The sequence below is a fragment of the Phasianus colchicus genome, chromosome 7 (assembly GCF_987193195.1).
Source record: "Phasianus colchicus chromosome 7, bPhaCol1.hap1.1, whole genome shotgun sequence".
Classification (NCBI taxonomy): Eukaryota; Metazoa; Chordata; class Aves; order Galliformes; family Phasianidae; genus Phasianus; species Phasianus colchicus.
Genome location: NC_143442.1, coordinates 1,563,787 through 1,582,947, shown reverse-complemented (window position 1 = coordinate 1,582,947; position 19,161 = coordinate 1,563,787). Strand labels below are relative to the sequence as shown.

General features: G+C 44.9%; 1 protein-coding gene across 7 annotated transcripts in view; it reads right to left on the bottom strand.

The window, feature by feature from the left end:
* The window catches only part of CACNB4 (calcium voltage-gated channel auxiliary subunit beta 4), an 81,934-nt gene that overhangs the window by 13,511 nt on the left and 49,262 nt on the right, over positions 1–19,161 (bottom strand). For 6 of the 7 annotated variants that reach the window (XR_016468087.1, XR_016468086.1, XR_016468088.1 and 3 more), the window contains 10 exons: positions 18,741–18,860; positions 18,268–18,390; positions 15,646–15,776; positions 14,178–14,254; positions 13,790–13,809; positions 13,605–13,685; positions 11,761–11,819; positions 9,196–9,305; positions 8,095–8,246; positions 5,034–5,129 (listed from right to left, as the gene is read on the bottom strand). Coding sequence is in view for 4 of the 7 variants with exons in the window: in XM_090143462.1 (XP_089999588.1) it covers positions 5,034–5,129; positions 8,095–8,246; positions 9,196–9,305; positions 11,761–11,819; positions 13,605–13,685; positions 13,790–13,809; positions 14,178–14,254; positions 15,646–15,776; positions 18,268–18,390; positions 18,741–18,860 (969 nt within the window). In the remaining 3 variants the exon portion in view is untranslated. Of the gene's footprint in view, positions 1–5,033; positions 5,130–8,094; positions 8,247–9,195; positions 9,306–11,760; positions 11,820–13,604; positions 13,686–13,789; positions 13,810–14,177; positions 14,255–15,645; positions 15,779–18,267; positions 18,391–18,740; positions 18,861–19,161 lie in introns of those variants that run through there. The other variant, XM_090143464.1, reaches the window with a different exon arrangement.

Here is a 19,161-nt window from a genome sequence, read left to right as displayed (position 1 = left end):
ATGAGTGGGTTTGTTCAGCCTGGAGAAAAGAAGGCTGCGGGGTGACCTCACTGCAGCCTTTCAGTACCTAAAGGGAGCCTATAAATGGGAGGGGAATCAACTCTTTACAAGGGTAGATAACAGCAGGACAAGGAGAAATGGTTTTAAGTTGAAGGAGGGAAGATTCAACTTGGATGTCAGGGGGAAGTTCTTTGCTATGAGAGTGGTGAGGTGCTGGAACAGCTGCCCAGAGAGGCTGTGGATGCCCCGTCCATCCCTGGAGGTGTTCAGGGCCAGGCTGGATGGGCCCTGGGCAGCCTGGGCTGCTGTGAAATGTGGAGGTTGGTGGCCCTGCATGTGGCAGGGGGTTGGAGCTTCGTGATCCTTGAGGTCCCTTCCAACCCAACCATTCCGTGATTCTGTGACCCAACGCCAAAGCTTTCCCCTCAGTGAGCCTCACCAGACACTGTGGGGCCCAGCATGCCTGAAGGCACAGGACTCCATCAAAGAGTTTATTTTGCTCAAAGCACCGTAACAGAAGACAGGAACTAAAGCAGTCTGTCAGAGGAACACTGGAACACTTTACATTGCCTCTCACATCCCAGTTGAAATCGTTTCTGGAGTGAGGCACACTCAGCACAGCACTTCACAGTGATGGCAGTGCAGAGCAGGGCTCTGCCCAGGCACAGTGCAGTGCCACTCAGCACCTCTGGGCCATGCAGGTCACACCTTTTTCAATTCACCCAGGATCATTACTGAAGCAAATCCTGGCATTTTGCCTCAGGCCTTTTCACTGCAAAATCCCAGAGGGGCATTTCCTTCTGAGCACAGAGGGATTCGGGGCCACGAGGCTCTGCGCTACCCAAGGAGCCAAAGGACACTACAGGCACTGAGTGCTAGCGATGAAATGCTGATACAGAACCACAGAGCTCCTCAAGAAAAAGACAGATGCATCCTCAGCAGTGAAATGCTGTACTTCATCTGTGATCTTAACCTCTCTCACCTCCGTGAAAAAAAACTATTGTGAAAACATCACAGGAAATGAGAAGTGCAGGTGGTGCAGGAACTGCTACAGCCCGCACCATGCTGCTCTGCCTTGCACAGACCTGTCCTAAGCTGACGTCTCCAGGATAAGACTCACAAGTGCAAGACCTTCACTTGCACCTACCTGCAAGTCTGCTCCAGAACTTCAGTTAGCACTACAACCCTGATATTGATTTCTTCTTCCTTATCAGGTTGGTAGAGAAATGCTTCCTCCTCTGCCAGCAAGTGCAAAACACTCTTTCACTTTCAGTGCTAAGATCCCCTAATCACGGGTATCCAACTTTTGGGTTTCCCTGGGCCATGCTGAGTGAAGAGGAATTGTCTTGGTCCATATATATATATATATATATATATATATATATATATATATATATATATGTAAGTTGCTCCAAAAGTAATGCCTCCTATTTATTCCCATTGAAACAACAATGGCTACAAAGAGCTGTTACAACAACACTATTTGACAGAGCAAATTCTCAGCTATAAAACATTTTTTATACAGTCACCACCATTAGCTCTGCATTTTTGCCACAAGAACAAGAACAGGCACGCCACACTTATAAGTCAGACCCACTGCTGCTGTCACCACTGCTGAAATACAGCAACTCCTCACTGTGCTCACACCCACAGGTCAGTCTCTATAAACACAAGCACTGATGAATGTCAGTAGGTGCCACGTTTCTGTACAGAGGACTTCAATGACAGCTTTGCTCCACCTGCACTTCCACGTCAGACTCCATTTGGTCACAGTGCCCCAGTGCTGCCATCTGTCACACAGCCACAGCACCTGATGGGATGTTGGTAGGAAGGTTCTGCCTCTGCTGCTGTACCACCAACATAACGAAACAGCAGCCCTCATATACATTAACTATATTATATATTTTATAAGGTAGAAAAAAATGATTCTATTTTTTAATGTTTTTTTTTTTTTATTAAAGCATATTAAAAAGAATGCAGCAAAACCATAACAGCAGTGGGATACGTGACCGTGTTTTGGTGAAAGCAGTGTGCCACACTGTAAAACACTTCAAGTTCACTAGCTCAAGTATAGAGAAACCAGAATGGGACGCCTACGACCAGCACACCTAAAGCCAGACAGTTAGTGCAGTTCACATTTCTTTGAGCCACATTTCTGCTTAACGGAGTCATGCAGCAGCAGCCATGGTCAGAGTGAAAGATTAGCAAGGAATTAATAATGAAAGCAGTTCCTGAACTTAAGAAAGAAAGCTATTTTTATAATGTCTAGACAATACAGCACCACCTGATTGCTTAAGACTGCCTTGCAGCACACGAAACAGACTGTGGCTTTTATGGCTCACAAGTATCTTCACTTCAAACAAACGCTGCAGGAATCCAGCCTGCAAACAGAGCAGGGCCTGGTGCAGAAGACAGACAGCAACTCTTTGGTCTTAGCAGTGTACTTAATTAAACCATGGATCAACTCGGCCCTTTAAATTAAACTCAATCAAACCTAGTTGCTCACGAGCACAAACCAACACTTCCTGCCAGCACTGCACACTGCCTGGGAAAGCCCTGCTGGCTTCAACACAGCCCGTGGGCAATACCAAAATAACCCACGTTAGATTCCATAGCAGTATCACTGCCAGAAGATTTTTCCAGATAATTCAAATGCTGCTTTAAAAAAAAAAAACAAACCACACTGCTTAATTAAGGAAAACACTCATCCTAAACTACACAAAAGATTCCAGACCCTATTCTTTTCTTCCCAATTGCCAGCTGGGGCTATGGGATCACCCGTAAGAGCAGCAGGCACGGTGCAGGCAACTCAGAAAATTGGAAACACTTCTCTTATTCAGGCAGGGTCTTCCTTTGTTGTCCTGCAGCATCCAGGATTAAGGCAGAGTTTACTGGATCCTGAGATGCACAACCCCAGTGCTGTGATGCAACAAACCAGCTACAGCTCACACAACACGGTGCACAATGTGCTTCAATAACACAGCCACTGCTTCATTTCAACGGGTGTGCACAAAGCAGAGTGGAATGAGAGGAAGTGAGTGAATGAAAGAGCAGTTGAGGCTGTGGAACACACGCAAGCTTCTCTGCGCAGGTGGAAGAATAAATGCACCTTTCAAGATGTGAAGAATGAAAAATAATGTGCTGTGTGCAAGCTTGCACGGATGGCTCAGTGTCAGTAGCACCAGCTGTGTTCAAACAGATGCAGGTGCAACTCCATTCAATTGGCTTGTATCCACTGCAAGTGAGGAAGGCAGACACTTCCACACAACTTGTTTTGTACTACAGGAAAGCATACAATACTGTTTAAGTTGATTGGACCTGTGTGGCTCCCAGGAATTCCCTGTTGTCCTTTTCAGACATAACAATTCAGTGTAAACTGTGTGTGAGAAACACAATATTGCTGACTTCTGCAGAACTGGAGGTAGCTCTGACATCTTTCAGCGCTGCTCCAAGTGGAAGACAAGGATGAGGCAGCAAACAACCTACAGTTACTGTAGCCAGAAGCTTGGAGAGTGACACTGTGCTTGGCAGAGAGCAGAAACAAGTCTCAATAGCATGCAGGGCTCCTCGGTGAGATGCCTTGCCCCATCCCTGCAGGCATTCAAGGCCAGGCTGGATGTGGCTCTGGGCAGCCTGGGCTGCTGGTTGGCGACCCTGCACACAGCAGGGGGTTGGAACTGGATGAGCACTATGGGCCTTTGCCACCCAGGCCATTCTATGATTCTTCGATACCCCATTTAGGAAACCCTGGACAAAAGCTTGGGGGTATATGCAGAACACACACAAGGAGTCAGATGCTTCAAAGCTGCATTCAACTTGCTGGCTGGCTCAACAGCACAAGCAGCTGCACGTATATGTGCAGTCACCAGCTTCCATTTCTGATAGTGGACACTGGCAAGGAGGAAGGCTTCTAAATGCAGAGCTGACAGGCTCAGAGTGTGCAGTCTGGGCACAGTGAGCACTGCAAACAGCACATTTGGCAGCAGAAATCAAGATATGTTCCACAAATATCACCAGTACTTTTCTACAATATTTGAATTTCAGGTAAAGGAGGAATCTGAATCAGATCTGTCTTATCCTGGACGTGTTATTAATCCATTCATTTTTCAGACAAAGACAAGTTTCAGTCAAGCCTATCACCTTTTTCCTTGCTTTCTAACACCTCCAGCCTGAACACACACCAAAACGTTGTGCAAAACTCCCAACATTAAGTCTTCTGACAGACCTGTGTAAACTGTTCCTCCATTTCCATCTGGTTGGTGCTACTGAGCAAACTTATCTGGAGCTCCCTTGCAGTTTCAGTAGGAAATGGTGCTTTTCAGAAAGCAAGCCCTCATCTAAGCATGTCTGTACTTAACAGCTGCCTCTGTCACAGGAACTGATGGCTTTCACAAATACAGGCAAGTCTGAGCTGCCCTGTCCAAACTCCTGTACAGTTTGTCTGCACAGCACTGCCTGCCTAACCCAGTATCTCAGACCTGAGCTCCTTTAGAAGCACACTGATTGAGGCGAGTATCAGCACCTGTGATACAATGGCCCTGAGCAGCGACCAGGCTTCCAGATAAAGCACCTGGAAGGGTTCCCAGATGCTGCAGTGCCAGGAGGCTCAGGGATGGCGTGTGTGCAGCCACAAGTGCCTCACGCTGTGCAGGAACTCGCTGCATGGCTGAAGGAAAGTCCCCTGCAGCCTCCTCCCAAACACGACTCTGAGACTTTGGCCCTTAAGACAGCACTGCTCCACAAGTGATGTAATTTCCTCGTGTGCTGCTGGAAGATCAGTTTTACCATACACGTCATTTCTGACCTGTCGTCTGGCCAAAGAGCAAAACAAACCCGGCTTTGGAGGCAGTCAGGAAGAAAGTACCACACTTTTTTCTTCCTCAGCAACAAAAGCTGAGCTAGGGTTGCAGTGGTAGGGCTGTCCACAAAGGGAAGTGATAACATTTGAACTCTGCTATAATAAAGGACCGAGACAGCAGAAATCTTTCAGACTCCACACATCACAAGTTTTTTAGCCTTTCTTCTGTACTTACTGGTGGGCATTGTGCAAGTTTATCAGCTGCCACCAACTGAACATTCAAGTGTTTACTTTGTGACTTTCCTCTAGATTTAATCAGTCGCTGCAAAACCTGATAGAGGAAAAGAGGAAAAGGTGAGTTTAAGAATCACGTCCATAAAGCTCAGAGACTGACACTGCACTGGAGGATTACCAATTTCAGAAGCTCTCTATTACATTTAACAAAATGGACAAAATATTCTCCCTGAACAGAAACATAAACCTTGCTGAGAGCCTCCCTGAGAGCTGGGCGTTTCCTTCTGCATCACATTCAATGCCTAGCAAATATTTCAATAGCAACGGAAACGGCAATTTTGCTTTGTTTACTTTCAGTGACAGGCTATTTGTGACCAATGTCATGTTCTAGAAGAGCACAAAATGTAAATATACACACAGAGAATGACAGAGGCCTGACTGCAGCACAGCAGTAGGAGCACGTTATATTGTGTAGCAATAATGCTGTGACTGCATCTGTTCCAAAGAATGCTCTGGGTACAGAAGGAATGTTACATGCACAGTTCATAAATTCCTCTGTTTGCTTCTTCCACTATTAGAATTTCAGGGTCAAAACAGTTAGAGAATTTAAAGGATTTCCCTCTGAAGTCTGAAAGAAAATTAAAGAATCACAGAACAGAGTATTGCTGAAGCTGGAAGGACCTCTAGAGGTCTCTGTGCCAAACCCTCACTGGATCACAGTGCTCAGCTCCTTGTCCAGCTGAGTTCTGGGGTAACCCCTGTGGGCCAGGACCAAGCACGTGCTCACACAGCCCAGCACACAGCCATGTCTCTGCTGCATGGGCACACTGCTCCCTCGTGCCCACACTGCCTGCCAGAAGCCCACGTCCCTGCCTGCACAACTGCCCCAATTAGCAGGGGCTCACACCAGCCCAGGGGCAGAACTTGGCATTTCCCTCTGAAGAACTTCAGGATGTTGGTGGAAGCCTACCAAGGTCCCCCTAAATGTCAGCCCTACCCTCTGGCACATTAACCAGCCCCAGTCTTCGGCATTTCTTCAAACGTGTACTCAAAGTGCACTGCACTCATCAGCCAGGTTGTTAACAAAGACACTGAGCTGTGCTGCCCCACTATGGACCCCCAGGTGACCCCTGATAACCAGGAACAGTGAGACTTTGCACCCTGCACCCAGAAGTCTGCTCAGTCTTAAACCCTTTTGATAATTCATATTCATCCAGTGCGTATCTCAGCAATTTGCCTACAGGAGACTGCATCAAAGCCTTGCTGTAAAGGCCAGCAACACCCACTGCTCTTTCTATGTCCCATAGGCATAGGCTGTCCAACAGGCAGCCAGGTCAGTCAGGTGTCATTTCCTGCTGGGCCCTATCTAACAGCATGCTGCAATTCATGTAATATTCACTGTGAAGAGTTTGTTTATTCTTAGGCAACAAGATCTCCCTCTGCTTCCTACTTACCTGGAAAGACAGGGAAAATCTGAGACAGATTTTTCTGTATACAAGCTTCTCAAATAGTCATTATTACCAGAAAAAAATAAAATGGAAGTTACTACAGTGGTCAAAAAAAGGCACGATCAAAAGGAATACATGAAATACAAGGTGAAGGCAGATGTCTTCTTCCTATACACCTACACTTACATGAAGATTTGTTTTCTTTCCTCCCTTCCCCAGCCTTAGCCATCAGTCCTGTGGGATGTGACCCTCCTCCAGACATGCCAGCAGTGCTACTCATCTGTACTGAGCTCAACAAGCCCAGCTGGGAATGAGCAAATTCCAGTTACCCAGGCTCAGTATAGGCTTGGAAAGATCACGTAGAGATGTGAGGAGCTCTGCAGAGAGCCAGTAGCAAGGGTTCAGAGAGAACAGTTCAAAAAGGGTTTTCTATACCAAAAAAGTCGTCTTCTAATAACATGAACTCTGCAGGAGTTCCATCAAGCTCACTACACATGGCAGACATCTCTGAAACTTCTCAGCCCTAATGGAATTCCTTTGGATAGTAACCAAATTGAATTCAGTCAATACAAACTGAGTTTTAAAAGCATTTTAAAATGCATCTTCTCTTACAGCGTGGGCATACAGACAGGGGCAGGGTATATCCACTCATCACAGTGCAGTGCCCTGTCTATATACCCAAACCCAAACACAAGCCATTTATCCACTCCCTTGTGTCTTAAGCCTTCTTTGGCTACTGCTGCCCAGCCAGCTTGCTGAGCAGTGTCACACTGCTGCTACAGGGAGCAATGAAGCTGTGAGGAGCTCAGCTGAGAGACAGCTGCAAAAACCAAAGCCAGAAGGGAACAGTGCTGTGACCCAGAGCATCACCATGAGGGTATCTTCTCCCCCAGTCCTCACTCCAGCTCCAACAAGCTGGGAAGCACTGCTGCATTAGCAGGCTCTGCTTCAGAAGGGTAAGTTAGGTCAAGTGAAATGCTGTGCTAATACAATTAGGCTGCTCAAATGCTGCATTCAGTTTGTGCTGAATCTTATCCTGTGTAGCAAAGATAACTGTCTTAGAAAACACAAGTGATTTAATTATTTTCTGTCTTCTGTGACATAACTCTATTTTCTCCCATAAAGAACTTACAAGTCATCCTGAAAACTTTCATCACTGTGGGCAGCAGCACATGGTGCCAAGGACTGAACCCATCCTTCTCTTTAAGTGGCCTCTTCACACAAAAGGATAAAATGGGGATAATCAACACCTGCTTCAGGGGAAAACGGTGACTGTAAAATGCTGACTGGCATCTTCATGAACAACATGCCAAACGCAGGATTAGCTGCAACGTAAATGGCAGCTTTAAAGAAATAGAGCTACGTGACCAACTCTGTCCTCTCCAGGGAGAGAATGGGAGGAAAGAAGTGAACAATACATGACAGACATTAGTCATCTTTCGACACACTTGTACTGCATTAAGGGTGGTGACAGAGCTCCAGAAGGATCTTTCAACCTCAAGCACTGTACTGCTGTGATTGTTGGAAGAGTAAAACATCCTATCCTGCATACTTGAATGCCATGCAGATGTTTAAAAACTCAAATGCAAATACTTTGAGGGTGAGATACATTACCTTTGGAGAAGACACTTTAACATGGACAATAATTGGTGCTAGAGATGTCTTGATAAGTTGTGCAGGGTGATTGATAGTGTCTGCATCCAGGACAACCAGCTGCAAGGACCGGGCCAGCTCAAAGATTCTTTCAATCTCACTCTGCACTTCAGCTAGAGGAGGAAAATAAAGCAATTGAAAGCCATTCAACCCCGTGCTACTTACACAAAAATCCTAGAATGGCCTGGGTTGAAAAGGACCACAATGATCCAGTTTCAACCCTCCTGCTACGTGCAGGATCACCAACCACCAGACCAGGCTGCCCAGAGCCACATGGAAAATACCATCACCCATTAGTTTCATGAACTCTATACATTCTGTAGATGAATTCCATACGTGAATTCATGTAATTTTCACACAATAATCTATTACTCAGGATTTTTTAAATTAATGTTACCTTTGAGGCAATTCCATTGTCTGAAAACACTGCATACACACTACAATTAAACATATCTTTCTATTAATTCAAAATAAGTTCAGGCATATTTTGCAGATCTGCAAAATATTTCAGGAGTCATAAGATATGTATTTTTGACAGTAATATATTTATACTTCTTAGGACTTTTTTTGTTTGCAAACTGTAGCTCTGATTTAACTCCAACAAGAATCTGTATGAAGAGCAGAACTGTGACCATCCAATCCCAAAAGCACAAAGATATGTTTATGATAAATCCTGTCTGGGTATTATTTAAGAAGACACCAGTGGCAACGTTCCACCAAAGCACTTTTGTCTGCAGTAAAAGGAAGGAACACGTCAGAACTAGAAAGATGATGAATCTGACCTTTCTCAACCATGCCCATGCATGTCAGTAAGTTTAAATTGATAAAGTCAGCACAGGCTGAATAGTTACAGTAGCTGTAATCCTGCTTGCTCCAGCCCAGGCGTTGCTCCATGGGGTGCTAACTCAACACACTGTGCTCTGTGCCACTTTTCTGTCAGGCAAATTCCATCACCCATCAGAGGACGTGAAATACAGAATTACGCACTAAAATGCTGTAGATGCATTCAGAACTGGTGACAGTGCAGCCACGATCAGAGTTACAGCTGTGTCCATGTCTTACCTAAACTGGATCGTGTGTTTGACCGCTCGATTATTGCCCTCTTGCTCGGGTTATTCAGAACAGACCTCTTAGCAAGAGAAATGTCAGCTGTCACTCGGGTTATTGATATCCTACGGGCAAGAACACAGCACAAAACAAATCCACAGTCGTTACTTTTTTCCTGTGCCACGCATGATTTACAACCACATTTCATTCCAAAGTGCAAATCCAATAAAACACCACTCATAGCATCAGAGAACAGCTAAAGAGAAATGCTGAGTAATTGTACAATTATTTGCTACTGCAGACCCTTCACACAGCTCCTGCTTTTCTGCTTAATCAGCTCACGTCTCCCCATCCCACCACCCACGTGGATTTACACAATACCTGGTTACCACAAGCTAAAGCAAGTCTCAGGGCACAGAGCACAGCAGCACTCCTCCCAGGTGGCATAACCAAAGCTGGCACTGCCAGCAGGTAGGGAAGGGCCTTATTTGGACTTTGCCACTCACATCTGAGTCACCAAACGGAGCTGCTGGCTCTGGGAGACCTCCAGCACACAGCTTCTTGTCCAGACAGGGCTGTGCGGGGGCTCAGGGACTTGGCTCCAGGTCGGAGCACACAATCTCATGTAAAATCCAGTGAGAAGGACTGTGATGAGCTAAAGAACCATGAGTAACAAGAAGAAAATAGGCTGGAAATGACCAGCAGCCATCGCACACAACATAAGACAGGAGGAGCAAGCAGTGGCTGAGGTTCCAAAGAATGAATTTTATTGATTTTTCTTAAGTGATTCAAATTTAAAGTCAATCAGTTTGTATGCAGCACTGAACTTTTTCATAGCTGAAATGCCACGTGTCTGCCTAATTTAGTTGCCAACGTGTCTCACAGCAGGAAGGCTTCCCAGCACCACCTCACTCCAGGCAGGAGAGCAGTGAGAACACAGCAGCACAAGGCAAGGTACTGTTCCCCTTGGCAGCACTGCTGGGCAGCACTACATCTTCATGTCCCACACCAAGGCACTGCTGACCCTTGTGGGTCAGCCTCTGCTGAGCAGGCTCTCAAATATGGTTTAAAAAGACACTGCAGAGCAGTCACGTCCTGGTGACTCGACTTATCGCATCCCATTGCCATGGTTTCCCACCAGAAGCAATGACTGTCAGTTACCAGAGGCACTCTGCAAAGTGACAGGTGTGTGGCAGCAGCTGGAGGGAACACACGCAGCAGTTCTGCATCTGCCCTGATGGAAACGTGCACCAGAGCTCCTGTGCTGAGCTGCAGCGAAACCACATCAGTCAAACTGCTCAGGAGTGGGAGAGGGTGTCCTGACAGCATGCAACAAACACAGCAAACAGCGCTGAGGGCTGCCAGAGTCACTGCTTCAACTGTCAGACCTGGAATCGATCACTGCTTTTGTGCAACGTGTTAAAACCAACTTCAGCTGAGCTATCAGGAGCAGGGAACAAACATTTTGCACAAAGGTTGATTATTAAAAGCTCTGTTTAAGCTGTGTGTGAGTTATTTCAGCATCACCACTCTGTGCCACACCCCAAAAGGTGCTCAGAACATAAATCCTATTCCACTTCTTCTAAACAATGGAAACTTTTTTTCATCACCTTAGTGCCAATGCTTTAGGCTTTACAAACTTTCCTTGCTGTCACAAACGTGATGCAGCTAAACTAGTGCAGCACAAGCACCCTGCTATGCAGGTACAACATGCTGAACACACTATGGTGAAAGAAGGGCCAAATATCCCAATGGCAGAGCACAGATCTGCACCCATGGGTGAGCTCCAGGGGTGAGGAAGGGACGCCATGGACCCACCCTCTCCTCCTTATGAGGAAATGCACAAACTTGTTCCCCATTGCAGCTCTTCAGGAAATATTCTTCTTGCTCCAGCTGAAGTTATAAAACACCTTTTTGTGTATCTCAGTGCTCAGCATTTCCCTCTTCAAGCTTTAATTATTTCTGATTACTAACAATAGTCAAGAATTCAATTCTTGCAGATGCTGGCCTGAAGCATCGTCACTATCTCCAGTTAAATGGGCTGTTTCTGCACATTTCAACATGGTACTTGCAGGGCTTGGGTGCAAGTAGTTTTATTTGAAGTGCATCCTGCTGGACAGGAGCCTGGAACTACAACCAGGAGCTGAGCTCTGCCCAAAGAGTTATTCACAGGTTGGCACAGCTCCCCAACACTCCCAGCTGTACTGGCACTGCATGCTTCCCCCACTGCAACGCTGAATACCCAAGCCTGGAAATGCCACCTTCAAAGCTATCCTGGCACTTTCCCACGTGCTCCACTCACCTTTCATCTAGATTTCTCCTGCAGCCCTACTCTTATGAGACACTGAGGCAGAATGATTCACTTAAATGACGAAATCCTACCATGGACATAGCAGATACAAAGACACATGCACACCTAGTGATGTATCAGCTGTGCTTCAACCCACAGTCAGCTGCACTTTGCTGCTGATACTATAAATCAGTTTGGAACATGCACCATGGTCTCCTTTCATTAAAAAAAATATCACCAAATCGTTAGTAACACGTGGAAAAAAAGCATGGAAAGGACAGCTTTCTCACCTCCCATCAAACCTGTGCTTCAGGAAGTCAAAGAGAGCTTTCTGCATCATGTCTGTCACCTTCGCAGAGGTGAGGAAGATTGAGCAGAGAGGAATGACAGGGAGAAAGAGAAGTCAAAAGTCAGAAGAGAGGTAAGCAAAAGGTAAGGATACTGCCAACAATCAATACCTTTTGTAGGCAGCAATCATTTAATTAACATGCCCTTGGAAGCAGCTTTGTTACAAACACTTGCAGGTTTTCTGACTCACCCACAAAATGTGGCCCAAAGGACATCAGAGCTGTTGCTCTGCTCCTGCCTCCATCTGCTCTGAGGCACTGGAGCACACCTCATCACCTCCCAAAGCAATGCCATTCCCAGCAGGACTCAGCACATGTCAGAACCACATGGGACTTTGGGTTGAACAAATCCTTTGCTTTTTCCCCACAGTAATGTTATTAATACTCGTCTAAGACTTCAGATACAAGATCTGTTATGTCAGATGACTGCTGTAAGAGCAAAACTAATCTCCTAGAGGCCTACAAGGAGGAAAAAACATGTTTCCACTCCTGTAACAGGGAGAGCATCTGAGAGATGTTCAGCCCCAACAGACATCGTTTGCTTTCCTGACTGTTCCTTTCAGTACAGCTCTACTGACACTTAGATAGGAACTGCAGCAAAGCCCCAGGTCTTTGGCAGTTTAATTCTCCCAGGTTACCTTCAAAGTGCTTCTCAGAGAATTTAGTCAGAAAAAATACCGCTGAACTTTTCCATACAGGTTGCAAAGTAAGAGCAATGTGTTTCTGTTGTGTAGAACAAAATTGGGATCAAAACACCCTAACTGCAGTACCATTTATACATCTTTATATGTTCAAGATGTCGGATTTAGTATTATTTTCTAACACAAAGAGGGGGAACACACTTGTGCAGAGGTATGCACTCAACAGATGGCTCCTCTCCCCACCAAACTTGAGTGCCCAGACAAATTAAGCTGTGGTGGAGCACCATCAAAACCAATGGGTGACATTTACTCCTGTCACGAAACACCACCGTAAAATTAAAAGGCAGATGAAAATGAAGTGCCTCATTCCTGCTTCACTAAACTACACTTCTAATCATTCTTACCAAAAAAAATTGATGTAAGAACATCACATTATGCTAACATTACCCTGCTGCAACCTTCTGAAAAGAGCCATTCCGATGTTTAATAATATCCTATAAAGTACTAACAGCATTAATTAAGCTAAATGAAGCGTATCCTTGATTTTATGTTCATGTTAATTTAGATCTTAATTTGGCAAAGCACTTAACAGATGGATAAGTTCACTGACAGGCCCTGCTAAAAGCCTCTGGTCGTTCAGCATGTGCTAAATGCTCTTTTGAATCTGCAGCAACCTTGACAAATGGGCCTCCTGTTTATCTGTACCTGTTATCACACCCACCTCCACGTTGCAGAGAGGCAAATAATTTAGAAGGGCTAAAGGTTTCCTTATATTTCAATACTGCAGTGTTCTTGAGAAAACAAACATGAAGAAAACACACTGAAATGACATTCACTGGTGCCCATGTTTAGTTTCAGGTGCTGCAGAACAGACGTGAATGTGCTACCACAGCCCAGCTATTTTGCTTGCCAGCACTGAGCTTTGTGGGAAGACGTGAAGTTTTCACAAGTGAAAACTTCACAATTACCTTACAGGGGAAATCTCTTCTAAATTTGGATTAATTCAGCTCAAAGCATGTGCTAGTTTGACTAAAATTGTGTATGTGTACGGACGTCTGGTTGGCTAATAAGGCCAAAACACCAAATGCACCAAGGGAAACCATGGGCAAGAAAATGGGAACTCCCTGCAAACACTGGGATACATACCTCATAGCCTTTCAGCGACGGCCCCACTAAGACAACGGGCCTCATAGATGGCACCACATCATATGGGGGAACGTGTTCTGTCTGGAAGAGGAAAGCATTCCTTCAGATCACTAATCAAAATGAAAAATCTGGGAATTATGCATTCAAAATAAGGAATATAGAATGAAAGCAGAAGGGGTACTTACCACTTTTTGTTTCTGTTTTGCTAAAAGACCAAATAAGAACTTGGTTAAACACACACTGTGCATAGCAACCGTAACGCTTGCAAGCAAAACCCCACTCTCAGTGCTCCTTTCCTTTCACTCCACACTCCTTGCTTTCCATCAGCTCTACCTATATTGGTCACTCGTTCTGTTCTGGGCAGAGTTGCCCTTCTTCCTGAGGCTTTTTACTCCCAGTCCCTTAGCAACTACTGCATGTCTGGAAATAGATGTCTTTCTCCACCTCTGCACATGTACTTTCAGCAGAACATCTTAATAATGCAAAGGGGGAAAACCCACACTTTTCAGACGTGACTTTTAAAATAGAAGTAACAGAAATAGCAAGAGTTGCCTTAAATAAAATTCCCCTTACCTGTAGATGTAGGTGTGGCTCGAAACGTGCCAGAAACCATTTCTCCAAGACTTGAAGAAGAATTTCCACTTGATTTCCTGCAATATCAGAAAGAGTATTTAGTATTCTTAGCCATCCAGACTGACCAGCAAGGGGATGTGAGGCCAAAGCAGTGTTCTGCCCTCACTATCCTGCCAGCTCTCTCTGGAGCAGGGACTGTTTGATGGCAAAACCACTCCATGCATCTCCTGGACACTGCTGTAACACTGGGATATTGTAAACAGCAGCAGTTCCCGTCGTTCAAAGACATAAAAACCTCTTTAGGTTCAGTCTGTATTAACACTTCTGGGTCTGTTTGCTATGTAAAATCTTAATACTGTCCTATTTTACAATATTTCTCCTGTTTTAGACTGGGTTTTATTCCCAGTATTCTCCGCAGGTGAGATTAGATTGTTGCAGTGGAGTCAAGTCCACTCACACAAGCAGAGAACTCTTCAGCTAATATGTTATAAATGAACCCCTATCCTGAGCAGCTCCTGCATGTGATTCCCCTCCTTCCATGCACTGAGATACACTGGTTTCTGTGAACCCCTTTCAGAAACTGTAAAATCAATGTGAAATAAAGCTCAGTTCGTGCTGCTCAATCACTCCAAAAAACACATCCTTAGATGGCTTACACTGGAGACGATTCCCAACCTTGATTCACTGTATTAATTCCCTGACAGTGCTACACAGGTGAAATCATGCTTCCCTTTCTGCTCACTATCAGGCCCAGAATCACTTGGCTCACCTTTCTTTTCCCTCCTCCATTACAGTTTTTTGTTCTCCTTATCTACGTGAACATTCACGTTTCAATTTCCATTAGTGGGAATAGCAAAATAATCCCCCCCCCTCCTAAGAGAAAAGAGTTAGCCATTATTCAGCCTACAGAAGAGAGATACTTCAATACCCAAGCTGAGACCAGGAGCAATCAGTTTTACTCCCCAGTCCTGCACACAAGCCTGTATTCTCCCAGGCCTTGCTATCTCCAGGTGCAGCAGTGTGGAGAGGTAGAAGGGCCAGGTTGGAAGATGAAGAGGAAAGGAAGTCGAATGGCAAAACTCATCTCTGTGACATCTGAAAAGTCTGGTTTGGGCAAAAATGGAGAGGGAAAAAAAAAAAAAAAGAAAAATCCCACAGTCTTGCCAATATGAGAGTGCACCAAAGGTTTGACTCAGAGCCCCTGGGGACCCTTTCTCCCTTCAGGAACTTCTAATGTTACCACTCATAATGTATAACTTCTCTTTTCTAAAGTCAAAACACATTTTTTCCTTCTCACGGCCAACATCTAATATGCCTACCCTCTGCAAGCACATCTTTTCGCTTGGAATCCCAAATCAAACACTCATTCATACACAATGCAATAAAAAAGAATCAAGTGACCTTTGAAAGATATTGTCCAGAGTCAGAAAAGATTTTAAATTATTTTAAAAGGTTACAGCATCCTTACCCTCCATGGAAACGTCCTCTCTTCTGCTCCTGCTGGATGCGGATATTCTCCAGTCTGAGCGGGCTTGGAATGAAACCAATTTCGCAGCCCTCCTTCACCAGCCTCCCTATCCACCAGTCATTATTGTATTTCTGGAACACAGAAAGGTTTCTGGCCTTGCTTCGTGTCCAGAACTCCCTATTATCTTATCTGCAATCCTTAACTTCATACCAGCTGAAAAAACAGGGCTCAAACTGAAGTCTGAACAGCAGACAGTTTGAGTAAGTTTCAATGAAGGTAACTGTCTTCTAACTGCTCCAAAACATCTTGCTGTGACTCCTCCTCTGACATCACAACTATGGGGCTGAGGGTGATGGTGATGCAAGGAGCATGAGCTGATTCTGATGAACAGGTTTAAACCAGGCTGGAGGGGGCTATGGACAACCTGGACCAGTGGGAGGCATCCCTGCCCATGGCAGGGGGATGGAACTGGATGGGCTTTAAGGCCCTTCTAACCCAAACCACTCTCTGATGGCATGACTCTCAAATCAGAGCCCTCTGAGGATTAACTATTTGATTTTGGTTCTAAATGTGTGGCTTGAACATGGGAACTTTTCTTCTACCAGCAGGACGTGGAGTTCTGAATGACACCTCTAGACAAGCGATCAGAATCAGGGTTATGCTGAGAATAACTGAACAGTACAACTGATAACAATGCAGTAAGGGAAGCAGGGCTATTTGCATTAGGTCATTACCTCCCATAAGCTATTCTCTGCATTCAGCATGTGGGAGGACTACAATTCATTCCTACTGGTTGCCATGCCCATGATTTCTTCCATATTGTCAGTAACTGCTGCACTTCTCTGAAGTAAGCACCTAACGTACAGTCTTGTAGGAGACACAGGAGACATACAGGACACACTCTCAATATAGCAACTCATCAGTTACTGCTGATGTTTCATCTTGTCAGCGGGGCAACCTGACTTCTACCTAGTTTGGAGTCATTCTAAAATCTGGATCTAATCTAGATCATGGTTATTCCTGTCCAGGCAAACCCAGCAGATCACTGAAAAATGAATTCTACAAAGCCTTTTTCCATGAACCATTCCCCAAATTGTACTGAGTTACAGCTTCAGGCAGGCTGAAGGCTTCAGCATTAACAAAGAAATGCTGAACCCCTAGCAGAGCAAGTGAACACCTGTGAGCCAGATGGCTTATGTGTGGAGGGAGTGTGATCCTGGCCATTTGCATCTCAGAGGAGTGCTCACAGAAAGCCATAACATGGACTTGTGACACTCCTCAGGAAAAATGTCCAGGGCAGCACAAACAGGAGCTTAGCACATTCAAGGCTGGACAGTGAATGCAGCCAGATGCTGGGAAACCAAGAGCAAATACTGTGCTAATGCTGATGCACAGAGCTACTGAACAGCTGCAACGTGCAAATTAGAAAGACAGCACACCAGGTACGGTACACTCCTGGTGTGAAAGGGAACATGTCAGGGAAGGCAGCTGAGAAGTGATCTCTGCTGTAATGAGTGCAGCTGTTTGCAGCCAACTCTGCTCTGAGCGCAGCAAAGGACATTTTCCTGATGGGAGAAGGTTTCAAGGTGTGTTCAGGAAGGAGAGCTCAGGTGTGGTGCCAGACAGAAAGGAGGACATTCCTGGGCATGCAGCACAGGCAACCCTACAGAAAGAGGGGCAGAGTCAGACTTCACAGTGCTCTGCTTCCTCAGCATGGGCTTAAAGACTGTTCCACACCAATATATTATAAAAAACAAACACACTAAACAAGACAATGAAACCAACTAAAAATAAAATAATGCTTTTTTTAAAAAAAATCAAACTTCCATCTGTTTCCAGCAAACTTAGAAAAGGGAACATGCAAATCAACTGCCTCTCCTGTGCCCAGGGACAAAGAACCTCAAGCACAACTCCCCCATTCTACCACCAATCTCTGTCTCCAGAGATGAAGCAGCAGGTGTTTCCCTCCCAAATATGCTCAGACTCAGGGAGATGAGAGCTTTGAAACAGTGATGGGCTAATGTTCAAAGAAAGGGAAAAATTAGTACTGAACACCCAAAAATAAACACACAGAACACAGAGATTAAAAAAAAAACATATTTGCAAGCTGCAAGTCTAAGAACAAATCTACAAAACAACAGGAGTTTATGCAAATTTGAAGGGCTCACTTCAGATAACTAATTGCAGAAAATATGCTCAACATGCAATAAAAGTATTTTCCTCTACAAAAGCCATATTCAGGGCTTGTTTATTCCCATTCCTTTTTCCTTATTTTAACATATTTTTGTCCTGCAACCTCGTCAGCATTTTCTTTTATTCTTCTATTATACTGCCTCGTTCCCCTACAAGCCTTCCACAAATACCAGGTGTAAACTGCTGCTAGTTAACGCCCTGACCAACAGAACCCCTTTGTGTTACATCAGATCCATCACAAACTTGATTTCAACTGTGGAAAGAATGAAGTGTCACCCCAGCACCACTAATCCCATGGGCTGCACTCTCCTGTTCCTGCTTGGTTCTCAGTTTTCAGTTTTCTCCAGTTCAGTTCAGACATGACTGCTCCAACTGCAGCCCCTGGCTTCTTAAAGGGAATAATTGCTACACCTCTTTAATTGTTTTTACCTCTTTAATGTGTAGGAAGTCCTTTGCATCGAAAGAGATGGCAGTGCTTGGGACAGGGACATCTTCATCCAGAGCTCCACAGTAACTCACATTGGTCTTAACAGCAAATGCTACTGGTTTGGACTGCAAACAGAAACAGACATCATGAACAGTGGAAACTTTTCTGAATCAGGAATTCATTTTCTGTATCAAACTGCCAAAAATTTAGTGGAGGGTATTTGCCAAATACATCAAAATTCGGACCTAATAATTTCACACAAGCGCAGAAAGTTCAGTTCCCTAAAGAAGATCCCCATTTATACAAGAATACTTACACTATATTGCCCCCAATTTTGCTTGCAGGAAATTTCACTTGATTGTCAACACACTTCAAAAGGTGCCATCACCATTATAAACCAACGGTATGAATCTTAACACCAGGCAAATGATAAATGCCCCACAACCAGTTGCTATTACAGTTTAAGAGAAAGCACCTTTGCCCTTTCAAGCTGTATCGCTGCTTGCTGCTCTCTCTCCTGGCGGATTGCTTCCCTATCCTCTTCCAAAGACACATCAGAGTCTGAGGGTCTGCTTGTGTACGAATCTGCTGAGCCCTGAAAGGAAAATCACATTGCTAAGAACAAACCCGAGAAACAGAACCCCCAGCCCGAGTCAGATACAGAAAGTGCTTTTAAAACACGTTTCCTAATTCTACCTTGTGGGTTTATTTATTACACATTGCTTCTAGCACAAGGTTCTGCAGAACTCAGCGGAGAAATGCATGGCTTTACCTTAGCCAAAGAGGGAGGGGAGAAAGAAGGGGAGAAAGAAGGGGAGAAAGAAGGGGAGAAAGAAGGGGAGAAAGAAGGGGAGAAAGAAGGGGAGAAAGAAGGGGAGAAGAGGAAAAAAGGAGAA